Source organism: Alosa pseudoharengus, unplaced genomic scaffold (assembly GCF_046254945.1).
Source record: "Alosa pseudoharengus isolate Yale_2024_CS ecotype anadromous, Long Island Sound unplaced genomic scaffold, YU_APseudo_1.1 YU_APseudo_1.1_scf_2, whole genome shotgun sequence".
Taxonomy (NCBI): domain Eukaryota; kingdom Metazoa; phylum Chordata; class Actinopteri; order Clupeiformes; family Clupeidae; genus Alosa; species Alosa pseudoharengus.
This window is the reverse complement of record NW_027468663.1, coordinates 36,135,079-36,152,855: the sequence shown is the minus strand read 5'-3', so window position 1 is coordinate 36,152,855 and position 17,777 is coordinate 36,135,079. Positions and strand designations below refer to the sequence as shown.

The following is a 17,777-nucleotide window of genomic DNA, read 5'->3' as shown; positions in this document are numbered from 1 at the left end:
TGGAGTTCTTTTCCTGCAGAAGAGGAAATGCCAGCTTGCTGCAGATATTTTGTGCTTCTGGGCCAATGCTCTGATCCGACTGTGTTCCTGTTGCCAGATGTCCGGGGTGGGTTAGGGTGGGGATAAAATGTTTGTCTTGCCCTCATCTTTACAGTGAGTTACTTTGTCAAAGCATACCAGAGTAAATGACTAGGCAGACCAGGTTAGAATTGACAGACCACAATAAGTTTGGTTAGAATGTAAAACCATTTACAGGATATTATCTGTCTATGTCTGTGCTGGTTGTAGGAAATTGGATGGTTCAGTGAGATTTACATGCAAAACACTTCACATGAACTAAAGCACAGCTTTTCAGTAACTCTGAGCAGCATACTTAATGGGAAGAAAATCTTTTTTGGGTGGAAAACCCTAATTTCACTGCTTTTTAGATTCACTCTCTGTAATCTGGATCATGATTGTATCCACCCTGTATAAATTCCCAGTGACAAACAGGGGGGTGGCAGGGTATCAGAGAGAGAGAGAGAGAGGGAGGGAGAGAGAGACAGAAACTGAGAAAAACAGAAAGAGAAAGTCGTAGTGGTAGCAGAGAGAGAGAGAGAGACGTGGAAACTGAGAAAGATGGAAAAAGAAAGAGAGACAGCGGGTGTAAGGCAGCTGTCCGTCTGATGTCTCACACAGAGACAGACAGGAAGTGAAAGAGGAAGACGTAGAGAAGAAAGAAAAAGAGGAAAAAAGGAGAGATAATAAAAGATAGGATGTGTGACAGGTGTTTGCCTGGTAGAACAGAGAGAGAGAGAGGCTGTGTGTGTGACAGGTGTTTGGCTGATGTTGGACAGGACTTGATCTGGTAAATCCGTGCTCTTTAACAGTGAAACACGGCGAAGATCAAAAGCCCAGACAGACGGGTGCCTGTAGGTCTGTGTATTAGCTGTTCTTCAGCATTACCCTACTTCAGAGTCTGTGTCTGACCCTATACGGCCTGGCACACGCACACACACACACACACACACACACACACACACACACACACACACACACACACACACACACACACACACACACACACACACACACCGTGGACCGGAATAGCTCTGTTTAAAGCTGACCTGCAGTCTGTCATGGCTGCCTAATACATTTGCCTCACTGCCAGCATCACAACCATAAACACCACGGCATGAGCACTCAGCATGCTATCCAGTTGTTAAGTCATGATGCAGATTATTCTGTTTCCCGGTCCAACTGGGCCCAGAGCGGCTTTTAGATGGTATAGATGGTAAAAGAACGTCTACCGCTATTCAGAGTATAGCCTACAAGAAAAATGGTAATGCTACTACTCACACTACTACTACTACATCCTATTTTTCATGGAGGCCTGGACGTTACCCTTGATTGTATCATCTGGCTGCACAGCTATAATAATTACTCTGTTAGAGAGTCAGCGTTTATTTTTTTACTCACTAAAACGGAGGTGATTGTGAAAAGGTTCACAGGTTTTGAAAACAGGCTGGCTGCGCTAGTAAACTTTTTTGGACAAAGGACCATAGCACGACCGCTCCGCAAGCTCTAGTATCCCATAGGCACCCCCACACCACAGCATGACCGCTCTGCACACTATAGTATCCCATAGGCACCCCCACACCACAGCACGACCGCTCTGCACACTATAGTATCCCATAGGCACCCCCACACCACAGCACGACCGCTCTGCACAATATAGTATCCCATAGGCACCCCCACACCACAGCACGACCGCTCTGCACACTATAGTATCCCATAGGCACCCCCACACCACAGCACGACCGCTCTGCACACTATAGTATCCCATAGGCACCCCCACATCACAATTTGACCACTGAGCATGCTATCCCACTTTTTCTCACTTTTTATCATCATCGATGGAAACTCACTTCATATATGTTTTTATGGACTCCAGACTTCTGAATGGTATGTAGGCCTATGAGTATGGAACCCCTGGCCTTGGGTGGGAATCCTTCATTAGGAGCACACATCAAAATTACATCTTATCAGGGATGGTTTTGAGCACTGCACGGCAAAATAACATGCACCTCCCCTTCTAAAGACATGCATTCCTACAGGCCAACAAAAAAACAAACCAAAACAATACTGGAACCAATAATCTGTATGCTGATGTGCCCCCCTGACGTCCCTTCTAAGCCAGTTCTCCTCTGGCCTTTCTCATCATCAGAGAACCAACCAGTGCTAGGACCTCCAGACAGACCACTCCTCCTCTCAAGGTGAACCTATCCTAGCCAAGGACATGCCTCACAACAAGTTGACTGACACAAAAAAAGGCCAACCAGACACTGGGAAACCTGTACCTTATATTCATTGTTTGGTGGTATGACTAATGAAAACCTCCATCCTGATCCAAAACCTGCCACCTGAGTTGCATTTAAAGCCTTTGTGTACAGTATGTGTGTGTGTGAGTAAAACAACAGTATCTACTTTCAGTCTCATCCTCTCAGTCCGTAAACAAGGGATTGAGAGCAGGAGGAGCTTTGGGTAATCTTTAGTGATGGGAACTCCGGCTCTTTGTAGAGAACCAGATCTTTTGGCTTAGCAATAACAGCCGGATCTCACAAATGGCTCTTCATTTGGTATTACTTCTGGGCTGGCTAATTCAACCAAATTGAGCTAACTTTTGTACTATGATTACTCTCAGCCCCGGGTACTCTCTCGGTTGGGTCTCTCTCTCTCTCTCTCTCTCTGTGTGTGTGTGTGTGTCTGCTCCCTTAAAAACACTACTTGACAACTTCCAATCAAGGGAGGAGAGGGTCACCATATCTTGGCCTTCCAACATGATCGCCACCATCGCTTACCAAGTTAAGAGCTGCCAGGTGACCACAGACCCTTGCTCTTATCTCTTCCAAATGTGTCCATGTATATCTATTTCCAGAATACCACTATTTTACATTATCTGGTCCGGCAAAACGTCTTCCAGTAGCAGCAACTGGAATCCATGCATTTCCACGGAATTATTTTTGGAATCTGATCCCTTATCATACCTGTTCATTCTTACTCGTCGCTCGACTTATCGTGACTAAATTCAAGATGGCTGCAAACGCTAAACTTCGTGAAGATACTGTCTGTATAAATCGTCTTGTAAGTAAACTACCAGTGCTTTTTCAAAGTTCTCAATGTCTCGTTTTAAATGTCAGGGCCCTCGGAAGTCTACCAATGAAGTGTGGAGATACATCGAGCCTCGTAAATGGTGTAAAACAGTGATTTATTTGCATGGCTAGCCCGATGCCGAAGCACCACCATTGAAAAAGCTGTTGGTAGCATCGGCTAACTAGCGCCAGATTTTGGAGTGCAGGGAACAAGCCGAGATGGGCTATGAGACATACGTTCACACTCGGTATCATGTTTCAACACACTTTAGGTCAATATCACACCGGAATTCTCCTTTAACATTCATATTTGCAAGCCTCCAAGTACAGACATCATCACTTTAAATCCTACCTGTTGCCTTTCACCATCCACTTATTTAACTGGTGTTGCATCCTTTGACATGCCATCTCCTTTTCCCTCTTTCTTTTTCTATTTTTAGTCGTCAGCAGCTTTTTTTTGCTGTATCCATCTTTTTCCATAGACGGCAACTCACTACTCGTAGGCCTATCTGCTCGCCCAGCGCTCACGGCGCCCCCCCACACTCTTCTATGTCAAAATTGTATGATGGAATCTTATGAGATAGGGCGCCTACTCTAGCCTGTTAGTCCTCTAAAATGTTATAGAACATTGAGAAAATGTTGAAATGATTTTTATTTTTACCATCGCTTTGGCGCCCCCATGGAGCTGCGCCCCTTTGCGCCGCATATATCGCATACCCACTTTTTGCGCCACTGATAATAACACAACAATCTATTCATAAGTGTCAATGGCAGAGTATTGTCGCAAAAATATAATCATATGCATAATGCATAAATAATCAATGCATTAATTAAAAAAACAAAAACTGACCGAAACTATTTGCCCCCCCCCCCCGCAGGTGTTGCTGTGAGAGAGTATTGTGAGTGAATGAAACCGTGTCAGTTCTGGGAAGCCAATCTTGATCCCTTCTCTTTAAATGAGACTTTTTAGTGTCCATCTGTAGGGCCAGGCAACATCTGGACACAGACATATCCCTGGCTATGGAGCCAAGGGTCTACATCCCCCGTACCACATGCACACACACACACACACACACACTCACACACACACACTGTAAGGGTCCGGTGCCATGTGCTCCTTTGTTTGTTCCCCATGTGCTTTGTGTTTACCTGCCTGTCACCTGTCTTTGTCTCCGCCCCATCTCCTTATTTGGTCTGTGCTTCGTTTTCCCTCTGTTTCTGTTTCCACACCTGTTCCCCGTTATAGTGTTATTGTGATGTTGTTTTGTGGTTTGCTGTAGTGTGCCTTCGTATTAAAGATTCCTGTTTTCACTAAGTGTATCTCGATCTCAACTTGCCATGCGCCTCAGTCCAGCTCTCCACACTGCAACCGACACACACACACACACACACACACACACACACACACACATACACATGCCTCTCCGACTCTCATCTATGTTGTGGGCCATATCTGAACCCTTGTGTGTGTAGGACAGGATACAGCCGCAAATCAAAACTAGAAAAGCAGTTCCTGAAGGAAATACAGTGCATAAAAATGCAAAAAATATGATGTAAAATATCATACAGAGTAAAAACAAACTATATTGGTTGCTAGGTAGATGAGGTTTAATATAGTTGGAATGACTGAACAGTTAAATAGGTGGATAGTTTATATAGTTAAATGATTTGCTTGGTAGATAAGGTTTAATATAGTTGGAATGATTGAACAGTTAAATAGGTGGATAATTTAAATGGTTAAATTATTTAGGTAGATAATTGACGATAACTGACAGTTGGAATGGCTCTAGCAATGCTAACATGCTAACTATGTTAACCATGTGACTTAGCTAACCTAGCTAATCATTTTAGTAGGTATGCTAACTATGCTAACTAGCATGTTAACATGCTAGCATGCTAACTATTCTAACCATGTTACTTAGCTAACTTAGCTAATCATTTTTAGTAGTTTTGCTAAAAATGCTAACTAGCATGTTAGCATGCTAACTATGCTAACCATGTTACTTAGCTAACTTAGCTAATCATTTTTAACAGTTATGCTAACTAGCGCTAACTATGCTAACCATGTGACTTAGCTAACTTAGCTAATCATTTTTAGTAGGTATGCTAATTATTCTAGCTAGCATGCTAACTATGTTAACCATGTTACTTAGCTAACCTACCTAATCATTTTTAGCAGTTATGCTAACTATGTTAATTAACATGTTAACATGCTAACTATGCTAACCATGTTACTTAGCTAACTTTTTAGTAATTTTGTTAAAAATGCTAACTAGCATGCTAACATTCTAGCATGCTAACTATGCTAACCATGTTACTTAGCTAACTAGCTACAGTGGGTAGGAGTCATAGTTGATGACAAGTAACAGTTACAATAGACCTCTGAAGTTCGCCTACAAAAAAGCTGCCATCTTTGACATCCGGTATCTGGCGATTTTTCCTATGGGAAAATAACATGGGGATTTTGAATAATCGCACCTGTTAAAGTCTCGTAGGGATGAAAAAGTCTGAAATGCAGACGTTTTCCTGAACACACTTTTGTCCTCTGCCTTCGAGTGGATACTGTGATCTCCGGTAAGTGAAGGCGGCACACTTAGATGTTTGCTACTCCAGAGCTAACTTGCAATGCAATTTGCCATAGGTAGTTAGCTTCAATTAACAACCGGATCTCCTTATATGGGCAAAGATGGCCGTTTTGGATCTTTTTTGTAGGCGAACTTCAGAGGTCTATGGCTGAACAGTTAAAAAGTTCAGTAGTTTAAAGGCTTAAATTGTTTAACAGTGAAATATTGTAGTGAGGACTTTTATTTTGAAAAAGAGTTTGGCAGTTTTTGGCAGTTGAACAGGATGTGTAGTCTTAATAGGGCCAGTTTGTATGCTTAAAGCCTGAGACTGGCAGTTGATGCAGGTGGCCCGAACACCTGCCATAGGATTCTAATTGCTTAACGGCTCTATTGTGATGTCATCAGCCCATGTTAAGTCTATGGGGACATTTTTTACAGTTTTTTACAGTTTTACAGTTTTTAATTAATAGTTTAAAAAGTATAAAAGTTACAAAGTTGAAAAATACATTGCCCGGGTGTCCTAAGTAAGACCTACGTAACATAGTTTGAATGAAGTTTCTACGTTAAACGGTTGAAGCTGCATTAAATGCGTTAGAAGAAGAAGAATAAGAAGCCTAGGAAGAACAGTACAGTGCATTTTCATGCACTGTAATAAATAACAGTGCCCAAGCAGGCTGTGACCAAACAACAACAACAACATCACATCACATGTACAGTATATGGTGATTTTCTACACTCAAACACACACACAGCATCCAATCCCAGTAGTCCGTGTTCCCTCAGAAGAGAGAAGGGCAACTGAGCTCACACACACACTCAGTGCCTTGTGTCTGATGAGAAATGCAAAAATGACTGATGATAGTCCACAAACCACTTATTTTACCACTGCCAGACACTCCACCCCTAAAGGACCATGCCCACCCCATGCCCACTCCACCCCTAAAGGACCACCATGTCCACTCCACCCCTAAAGGACCACCATGTCCACTCCATCCCTAAAGGACCATGCCCACTCCATCCCTAAAGGACCATGCCCACCCCATGCCCACTCCATCCCTAAAGGACCACCATGCCCACTCCACCCCTAAAGGACCATGCCCACTCCACCCTTAAAGGACCACCATGCCCACCCCATCCCTAAAGGACCATGCCCACTCCACCCCTAAAGGACCATGCCCACTCCATCCCTAAAGGACCATGCCCACCCCATGCCCACTCCATCCCTAAAGGACCACCATGCCCACTCCACCCCTAAAGGACCATGCCCACTCCATCCCTAAAGGACCACCATGCCCACACCATGCCCACTCCATCCCTAAAGGACCATGCCCACTCAACCCCTAAAGGACCACCATGCCCACCCCATGCCCACTCCACCCCTAAAGGACAATGCCCACTCCATCCCTAAAGGACCACTGTGAGGGATCGAGCAGTCGACACAGGGAGCCAGGATTGCAAATTCCGCAAAAATGGTTTTATTACCAAAAATCAATAAATTACTTTTTTAAATACATTTCTGTGCCCAAAATAAGGATATCTAAACAGAACAAACATTAACCTCCGATGCAAACCTCCGACATGAACACACAGCAAGAACTACCAAAAGGAGACAAAGGGGAACTTAAATACAGACTGGCCAGACCATGAATAACTAAAAGGGGAACACGACAAAATCAATTAACTTTCAGACATTACCAAAACATTCAAAAAGATAACCACACATAATGCTAGCAATAAAGAAACTACACAAAGACATCTGGGCATAAACACAAAAGAATCCAACCAGAAAGCTCCAAGTCAATAAACACGAAAGGCTTCTCCTTCCCCCATGGCAAAGACGTGAAATGGATGTGACCAGATAATTTAAACCAGCGGAACTTGCCGCTCCGTCAAAGATTGTTAAGGCGGAGCAAGATACTTCGTCATAGTTCATGTCTATGGGCGCGAAATGGGGATCGAATCCTGTCTGCATAAAGAGGCGTGTCGATGAGGTATTGATGAGCGTACGTTGCAACCGGCCAACAGCAGCGGCATAAATAACCGGCGCACACCTGATATAAAGTTGATTTTCTCCAGACTGGAATGCTCAAAAATGCTAAAAATGTACCTGAAATGTTCAGAAGGGTTTGAGGATCATGAAAACGTGCCCGAAATTCACATTCCCAACTCTATAGAACCAAGACCTTAGCATATGTGGTAAAATTCTGAGCTATGCCCATAGACTTCAATGGAGCAGTCGCTGCCTCTGCTCTGCATAAAGGGGGATTTTGACCCCCCCCTCGTGCGATCCGGGTTCCCGGAAGTGGCTTCTGATGAAATATCTTGCTCCGCCTTAACAATCTTTGGCTCCGTCTTGACAGTCAGGAAGTCCACCCGGACCTAATACCATGACGCACACAGCTCCCGGAGTCGGCCGCACTAAAACAGGAACGCCACAAACATGATACATGGTAAATCAACAAAATGCATTAAATAACAAACTTAAACTAATTAGTAACGGAACACAATTGATAAGTTGCGTGCACTCAACCACACAATCACGTACCATTGAACTAAGCAATAAAGTCTGTATGTTGTATGAAATCATGTGTTGCGTTTTTACTTGGTTGCCACGTAGTGTTGCTAAATGTAGAGCGTACGTGAATATGAATGTAAATATGTAGACATCAAAGTGTGAGCATATAATTAAGATTTAATGAAAAAGGGAGAGTTAGTGCGTTCGGTGTGTGGCCGCTATGGCGACCATCACAACCACCATGCCCACACCATGCCCACTCCATCCCTAAAGGACCATGCCCACTCAACCCCTAAAGGACCACCATGCCCACTCCACCCCTAAAGGACCATGCCCACCCCATGCCCACTCCACCCCTAAAGGACCATGCCCACTCCATCCCTAAAGGACCACCATGCCCACTCCATCCCTAAAGGACCATGCCCACACCATGCCCACTCTACCCCTAAAGGACCATGCCCACTCCATCCCTAAAGGACCATGCCCACCCTATGCCCACTCCATCCCTAAAGGACCATGCCTACCCATGTTGCAAAAAATAGATAATGTAGCCACAGCTCAGTGTAATCCTCATCCTCAGTGTCCTGCCTCCTTACCGAGGCCAGTATGCACATGATCACACAGTCCATGCCAAGAATGTCACAACATTGGGAGATATAAGTCTTAGCAGTTTTCCCATTGACAAAATCATCATGGCTAACTAACTTTAGCTTCACTTAGGTGCATCCCAACAACGTCCCTGTTGTTCACATCCCAACAAAAACACAGTGGCCTTTAAGAAACTGCTTTCTTTGTTTGTGCCAGTACTCTCTGTGCAAACTATTCCAGCAGCTCCGGCAGCAAGCTGTTACAGCAGCGTGACTCACTCACCACCAGGTTGCCGATCACCATGACGAGCATGAAGACAAGGATGCAGAGCGGCTGTCCTGCCACCTCCATGCAGTCCCACATGGTCTCAATCCACTCGCCACACAGCACACGGAACACAATCAGGAACGAGTGGAAGAAGTCCTTCATGTGCCAGCGTGGCAGCGAACAGTCCTTGGAGATCTTGCACACGCAGTCCTGGTAGTTCTTGCCAAACAGCTGCATGCCCACCACGGCGAAGATGAAGACGATGATGGCCAGGACGAGGGTCAGGTTGCCCAGGGCACCCACCGAGTTGCCGATGATTTTGATTAGGGTGTTCAGCGTGGGCCAGGACTTGGCCAGCTTAAAGACTCTCAGCTACAAAACAGCAGAGGAAAAAACAAGTGAAAATGAATGGCCTGCTGACACTTGGTACACTGACAACATAGTCAGTCAGCAAGTGGCATTACACAGGTGTCATTTCTGTGTTTTTGCATGGCGTATATGTATGATTCTGTGGTTAATTGGCTGAAGAGACCATGGGGTAATCATGTCATATTTCTCCCAGTAAGCTAGTCTGCACTTGATCACACCAGACAGTGGTTCACAACAAGGTTACATGGACGACTGCTCCAAGGGTGGCTAGCAAGCTTAGCAGTTTCCCCATTGATAAAACTTGATGGTTAACTAGCTTAAGCTTAGGTGATGTATATCCCATAGAATGCCATTCAAACAATACAGCTTCTGGTTAGCTAAAGCTAGTTAGCCATTACAGTTTTTCACCTAAAGATTAGAAACTCCCTTTTTTATAACATCTCTGGTGACGAGGACGACTGTTCATGTGGAAAGTGTTAAACTGATGTGCCCTCGTGACCATGGAGGTATCAGGGTTGCCAACTTTGGATGTTTGGCTGGAGTGAGATTTTGTGAAGTCATAGTGCGTGTGCGTTAAATTTTTCCCTAAACCTAATTTTAAAAATGTCTGTCCCCTGACTTTTTTGCTATACAGTATAATCCCTGATTTATGTTTTTTTTAAAAAACCTAATAGAATGGAAAAGTTTCTTCAAAATGTACAATTAAATTATTGATTGCACTTGAAAACAAGACCAGTGTTTTAACCCCGTGGCATGGAAGGATTATGAGCCACTGGGCACCTGGGCACAGACATGAAAAGGGCCCACCTGAAAAAGGTAGTATCTCAGTAGAAAAAATTGAAAAATAACCCCTTAAATTATGACTTCTGGCGAGTTTTGTGGAAAGAAATGGACAGATTGAGACTAATGAATGTGTGTATGAGTGTACATATGTATAAGGGATGGAATATTTTTTTCTACATACCATTGTGGCTGGTGGATTCCAAAGTCTACCAGCCACTAGAGATACAGTATGATCATTTGATGAAAAGTCATGACCAAAATGATCACGGTTATTGGTATTATTGCAATATGATTAAAATGAGCTGACTTTTTTCCTAAACCTACCATCAATGTTGGACAGAACTCATAATTGGCCTGCCCTTCATGCCCAGTAGCAACAAATCTAAAGGTCAACAGAACAGCTATAGTGTCATAAAAGTGGTGTAGCTCCTTTAAGACCCAATCCACTGGTGTGAGTTCTGGAGCCATCCAACTTTATCTAACTCTATACTATCCTACATCATCTGATTTTAATATTATGTCTAGGCTATATTTAACATTTAACATTTATTTTCTATTTGGCCTGTGAAATTATGCATTGACCAATATAAGCACACTTTTTTAAGACACTTAAATACATGCATGCTTAGCATTTTGTGAAAACAAATCATTATGGCTACATTGACAAACTCTTACCCATGAGCTGTATATCCTCTGATTTTAATATTTACACATATGTAGGTATTTAAGCACAGCTCAGTTTTAAGACACTTAAAGCCCAAAATTGGAGACCATATAGACATTTGCTACCATTTCAAAACCGGATTACTCTGGAATGGCTTATTGTAGGCTATAGGATTGCATTACACCTTTGTGTTCGGTAAGGTCTGCTGTTTATTCTGGTTTACGGTTTGTCATGTGTGAAACGAAAAGTTTGTAAGATATTCCTCCTATTGAAATGAGCGCAGAGCTATAGTAGCCTAATATGATTATTTCTTTTAAGTTAATTTTCTCGCGAACCGTTTATCGCAGCAAATAGCGGGTATAGCACCTTATAAAAGATGAGAAAAGGTTATTTCATGTGATGTCTGTGAGGGTACTTCGCGAGTAGTTCCTAGAGAAGAATGGGCAGCCACACTTTATGTCGGTCTGCCTCATGTCTAAATAGCAGCGTGGTCCGGGAAGGTGTCGCGGACCGGATTAAAATAGCCTAGTCAGCGAATCAACAATCAGAGAAAACTGCGCTGAGAACGTTGTAGGCGGATATTAGACCTACCTGCTGTTAGTCTAGACATATGTATGCCTTAAACTCGTATCCTGTCATTTAGAAACAATGCTGTGGTCTAGTCTAGTCATCAACAAAAAATGAACGGATTGCAAAAAAAAGAATGGATTTGGCGTGACATTTCTTGAGTGTGCGTGAGAGCGTGAGATTGGTGCTGAAAGCGTGAGTGTCACGCCAGATGCGTGAGAGTTGGCAACCCTGGAGGTATTATATTATATAGAACTGGAGATGTTCTGGCCCCATTCATTGCAATGTCTGATGCTAGAATAACTAATTCAGCCACAATTCAGTGAGCTGCCACCATCTTTAAAAATGGCTTTCCACATGTGCTTATGTGGTAAATATAATAAAGACTAATGTACCACCAAGCAGTCACCAAAGGATAATGTCATGCACATAGACCTCTGAAGTTCGCCTACAAAAGAGAACCAAAACGGCCATCTTTGCCCATATAAGGAAATCCGGTTGTTAATTGAAGCTAACTACCTTTGGCAAGTTGTATTGCAAGTTAGCTCTGGGGTAGCAAAAATCTAAGTTTTAACGTACCGGAGATCACAGTATCCACTCGAAGGCAGAGGATATATAGGATGTATATAATTTAACAGATTGATGGTGCTCATTATTTTCATGGATAATATGTTAAACTCATCCACCAATATAACTAATTGACTGCACGCTGATTGTCCATTTACATAAAGGGCAGACACCTGGTGGTGATTGGCCATCACGTAGGCTATGAAAAGAGGTGGTGTCCAATACCATCTAAAAAGTATAAAAGCTCAATAGATAGGAATAGATTTCAGAATTTGCACATCTTCTCACCAAAGGCCTGGTTTTTGGATTATCCGCTGCAGAGGACATCCATCCATTCACATTACCTGCTTGGTTGTACTTAACTTACCTCATGTCTCTATTCCCCACTAGTGGGGCCCGCTCCACACATTGAGAACCACACCACTGTTATAGGGGGAGATAGCAATCTTAGCCGGTTGCCCATTTGACAAATAGGTAACTAGCTTTAGCTTAGAACAAGTGTGTCACTCTGAACCAATCATGTCAATTCTTCTACCGCAAGGTCGTAGGTTTGGTCTGAGCTTTGGTGGGGACACTACCACTGGCGCCTTAATGCAGGGGCTTACCTGGGCTTCAGCCCAGGGGCCTCGACCAATGAGGGGCCTCCTAATAATAATAATAATGATAATCAATAATAATAAACGGTGTGTCCGTATTCGCGGCGTCATTAGCCTACACTGGAGCTATCCCAACGGGTGTAGAGGAGCTAGAGGAGAGGCTGAAACTGACTGACAAACTTATCATACAAAACCTGGAGATAACGTGGGTAGGATTGAAGCAACGATAAACGAATGACGTGGATTCCTGTAACTGTCCATGAAAACAGAAGGCATATAGCAGGTAAATATCGTAGCAAATAGCCTGGAAATGAAACGGCTTTAAAAACATGTATTTCACTTGTCTCATTGGAGTGAACGCAGAACATGGGCTGTGGCGCAAAGAAATGAATTAGTGACCTGCATCTCCGTTCACCAACAGCTAAGTTTGTGCTAACCCATTCGCACATATAATAGTCTAGGCTATGTTATGTTTTCTCCAACGTTAACGTGAGATATGTCTCCATATAGTGTAGGCTAGTGATAATGCATAAGGTCATGTTCACGTCACATGAGCCAGCTTGTTCTGTAGGCTAAAAGTATTTCTGTCCCTCCCAAAAAAACTCCTGGGGAACCCCCCGACACGACAAACACATGCACTTTTGAAAAGCTTTTAAACGTCCATATGTGTAGCCTACCCATCTTTTAACTTAGCCTACAGCCAGTGTAAAAGTTCTACGCTTGTTTTCGTGCAGTAGGCTAGCCTTTTTGATAAGCGATGTCATGGGTAGGCTGACGTGATTCGAGGGCTTTCTGTTCCTGTGTATGTAAAGGTTTTACATAGGCTGATGATAGGCTACACTGCATGTTATTAACCAAAAGCGCAAGCTATGTGTCGGGTCAGATAGCGGGCCGGGTATCATTTAATCATAATTAATATTTGCGGTTGGGGGGGGGGGGGGGGCCCTTAAAAAACATATAGCCCAGGGGCCTCGGGTGGTATTAAGGCGCCCCTGGACACTACCCACTAACCCCCCCAAAAAACCAAACAAAAAAAAACACTCAACTCTTTCACCAGCCACTATAGATATATAAACTGATTAAAATGTGCTACTGTCCAACTACTATCCATGATTAAAATGTCCTACGGTTCAACTTGATCTAACTACACTGTGTAGTCTACATAATCTGATTTGAATATGTAGGCTACAGATATGTAGGCTATATTTAACATTTATTTTCTATTTGGTCTGTTATGAAATCATGCATTAAGCACAGCTCAATTTTAAGAAACTTAAATACATGCATGCTTAGCATTTTGTGAAAAGAAATCATTAAGGCTACATTGACAAACTCTTAACCGTGAGCTGCCTGTATATTCTCTGATTCTAATATTTACAGATATCTAGGCGATGTAAGCACAGCTCAGTTTTAAGAAATGCAGCCGAAAGACCATGTTGAATTTTGCTATAATTTATTTCAAAACCGGATTACTCTGGAACAGCAAACTATACACGGGAATGCATTACACCTTTGTGTTCGGTAAGGTCTGCTGTTTATTCTGATATATAGACCTCTCCAGAATATATCCCGCCTCCTAACTTCCGTATCCATCCAACTTCCGTGCGTGGATTGTCTATGGGAAATAACATGGCGTTTTGAAAGATCGTACCTGTCAAACTCTGTAGGTGACAAAGTAGAAAAAGCTGCTGGGCAGATTGGCCTACACACTTCTGCCATCTAGTTTCCACTGGATTTTTTGATTTTCGGTGCCGTTTAAGTAGTATTGTCTATAGTATACTACTTAAACGGCACCGACAATCAAAAAATCCAGTGGAAACTATATGGCAAAAGTGTGTAGGCCAATCTGCCCACCAGCTTTTTCAACTTCGCTACCTACAGATGTTTTACCGGTATGATATTTCGAAACGCCATGTTATTTCCCATAGACAATCCACGCCCGGAAGTTGGATGGATACGGAAGTTACGGAGGCGGGACTTATTCTGGAGAGGTCAATGGTTTGTCATGTGTTGCGTGAAGAGTGTGTAGGCCTACGATATTCCACCGAGACAAATGGATGTGGAGATGGGCGCAGATAATAATTATTAAATCTCTTGAAGTTATTTTTCTCACGAACTGTTTATCACAGCAAACAGTGGCTAGCTAGCACCGTTTAAAAGCTGAGAAAAGGCTCTTTCAAGAGACATGTGTGATGAGTAGCCTACTTCTCGAGGAGTTCAACAGAGAAGAATGGGTGAATTTGGACGCACTTCATGCTTGTAGTGAAGTAAAACTGAAGCGCTGCATGCTGCGGCTCACTGGTAGTTATTATAGGTAACTTCAAATCAGCGCGATTTACCCTTATAGGCTACTGCACATTACAAGATCTGTACGAGATGATCGGCAGCACTGAAGTGAGAAATGATTTAACTCTTTGTGTAGCGCATGTGAGCGCTTTTTTCCCCATTTCAACCTAAATATTGGTGGGGACATTTCAGTCATAATTTGACATTGGCGTGGACACGTCCTTCGGTCCCCACGCAAATCTACGCCCCTGCTTCTACGACACAGAACATTTACTAACCTTATCTTTGCATAAAATATTCTCATTCAATTACATGGTAAGGAACTGTGATTTGTCTCAAAATTATATTTTTTGTTTTAGGGCTTAGTAGGTGGTGTCACAATTTACTAAACTGAAAGATGTTAAAGATTATAACAATGGTAGTCTAACTGAAAGCGACCTGAGTAATTTCACATAACAGGAATTTGTTCAGGGTATGTCATTGGAATCTCCCTTTTAAGATGATCTCTGATAACCCTCCCAATCCTGAGGCCCCTGCTCATGACCCACTGAGGCCAGGCCAGTTAGCACTTGAGAGTGTGCGACTCTTGCCTGCTGTGTGTCCTCCCTGCCTGAGTGAGGTGGCACCAGAGGAATGTGTGTAACCTGCTTACTCCCAAGCATCAGGCACTGCTCACTGGTCAATTACACTAATGCGTGGCGGCTTAGGCAGAGGTAGGATAATGCAATTCTGTGTGTGTGTGTGTGTGTGCGTGCGTGCATGTGTATTTGTGTCTTATTTGCATGAAAGAGGGCAGGTGTTCATCTGCAGAGTTCATGGAACATTATGTACAATCACAGAGACACAGTAAACAGATATATCACAGAGGGAGAGGACTGGAGCCTTTCTGCTAAAGAACACATTTCGGGCCTATACTGCTAAGTGTTGCTTTAACATACTTATGTCTTGCATTGCGATTTTTTATATCCTAGTAAGCAGGAAACAGTGAAAATATTTGTTGTTTAGCTAAACATATAGGACTGTGATTTCCACCTGGCTGTATTCCACAGAATAGCCTATACACTGAGGTGGGTACATAAAGTGTGACATGTTAAACATGCCCTTAAAATGCTTCTTTAAGATACTACTGAGCAGAGGTGGGAGTAAGTCACACATGTGCAAGTCACAAGCAAGTCTCAAGTCTTAACCTTCAAGTCTCAAGCAAGTCCAAGTCATTTTTTGAGGCGCTTAGGCTACTTTAGGTTACATTGGCAACATTTTCGCTATATATCAAGATTAAACTTAGACAAGAAAATGTTTCACTTTGCCATTTCACATATTTTAACCTAATAGGGCGTTAACTAAAAAGCATAATAGATTCAAAGCCAACTCTATGCCTCAAATTTGACGTTAGGTTTCTAACACGACTAACTTCGGATGAAAATCAACGTGGTGGTGGTTATGTCGCTATTTTGCACACTTGCAGACTGCTGTTCATTTCTCTTTTGACTTGTCAGATGCATCATCCGTGAAGCCAAACATTATTATGTTTTGGTATAAACGTAGAGCCTTCCATATTTGCAAGTTAGCCTACCTCAGTCTGTCTCATTTGATCTGGCACTTGCTGTTGGTCTGTCGCGTCGCGTCACTTGGTAGGCTACAATGACAGGTTCGCTCGCGTGACACATGCAACAGCACCTAAAGCCCTCCTTACACTGACAGACTTTGGAAAGATTTGCAAAGATTTGGAAAAGATTTTTGAAAGACTACAGTCTCAGACCCTTTTCACATCTAAAGACAAATAGTAGAGACTAGTAGTCACAGACTATGATTTTGCAATGACTAGGGATCTTGCAGGGTCACTATTTACAAGACTGCAACTAGATTCCTTTAAATTAGTACCCATCGTGCAATAGATAAACAGGAACTGAAATGATAGCCTACTAAACTCAAAGTCGTATTTTCGTGTTTCTGCAGCATTGTTTCATGCGTGACATCCCTAACCGATTTAGAGTTGTTCTGTCATGTGGAAGAGCCAACTAAATATGTATAAGAAATGACAAATATTATAAGAATAACAAATAATCATATAGGCTACAGCTGTCGCCTACTTTGCCCCTTCCTGTTTGGTGTTGGAGAGAGGTCACTATTGGTTTTTATAGTTCACGTCACTATTTGCATGAGCCACGACTAGAAAGACTTGCGATAATATCAAACATGTTTGATATTGTCGTAACGGCAAAACTAGAAAAGGACTGACTCCGACTGACTTAAAACCGCTAAGATTGGCACCTTACACTTAACGATCTAGTTGACGGGAGCGTGCCGCGATTCCAGTACAACTCCCATGATTTCTGAACGACTTTGGAAATGTAGTCGCCGACTGAAAACAGACCAAAATCGTACAATGTAGGCCGCCATAAGCAGATTTTCTAAAATCGTAAAGTTAACTCCTTAATATCTATGAAAAAAAACAAAAAGTCAAGTCATTTCAAGTCATTTGTCTCAAGTCTAAGTCATGAATAGCAAGTCAAAGTCAAGTCGAGTCTTTTATACATGTTGATCAAGCAAGTCTTAAAAAATGTGACTCCCAGTACTAATGTCTGTTTAAACCAGAGGCGACAGAAAAGGGGGTGCCCACCAGTCGGAATGAACGCAGCACTGAGAGGCCCTCCACGTTAGACAGGCCCATCTCTACGAGGCTCAAGCACACGATGATCCCGTCAAACATGTTCCAGCCGTGCTGGAAATAGAAGTAGGGGTCCATGGCGATCAGCTTGAAGACCATCTCAAAAGTGAAGATCCCCGTGAAGACCTGAAGAAAGGGGAGAAGAGAGAAGACAGGGAGGAGTAGTAGGGGGAGGAGTGAGAAGGGGCCATAGGGAGAGCAGCAAAGGAGAG

At 42.9% G+C, this 17,777-nt stretch overlaps 1 protein-coding gene across 1 annotated transcript in view; it reads right to left on the bottom strand.

Annotated features, from left to right (window-relative positions):
• LOC143133485 (sodium channel protein type 2 subunit alpha-like) overlaps positions 1 to 17,777 on the bottom strand; it is a 66,684-nt gene that overhangs the window by 21,869 nt on the left and 27,038 nt on the right. Inside the window, exons 14-15 of the mRNA XM_076293246.1 lie at positions 17,518 to 17,691; positions 9,081 to 9,437 (exon numbers count right to left, since the gene is read on the bottom strand). Of these exons, the coding sequence (XP_076149361.1) occupies positions 9,081 to 9,437; positions 17,518 to 17,691 (531 nt within the window). The remainder of the gene's footprint in view (positions 1 to 9,080; positions 9,438 to 17,517; positions 17,692 to 17,777) is intronic.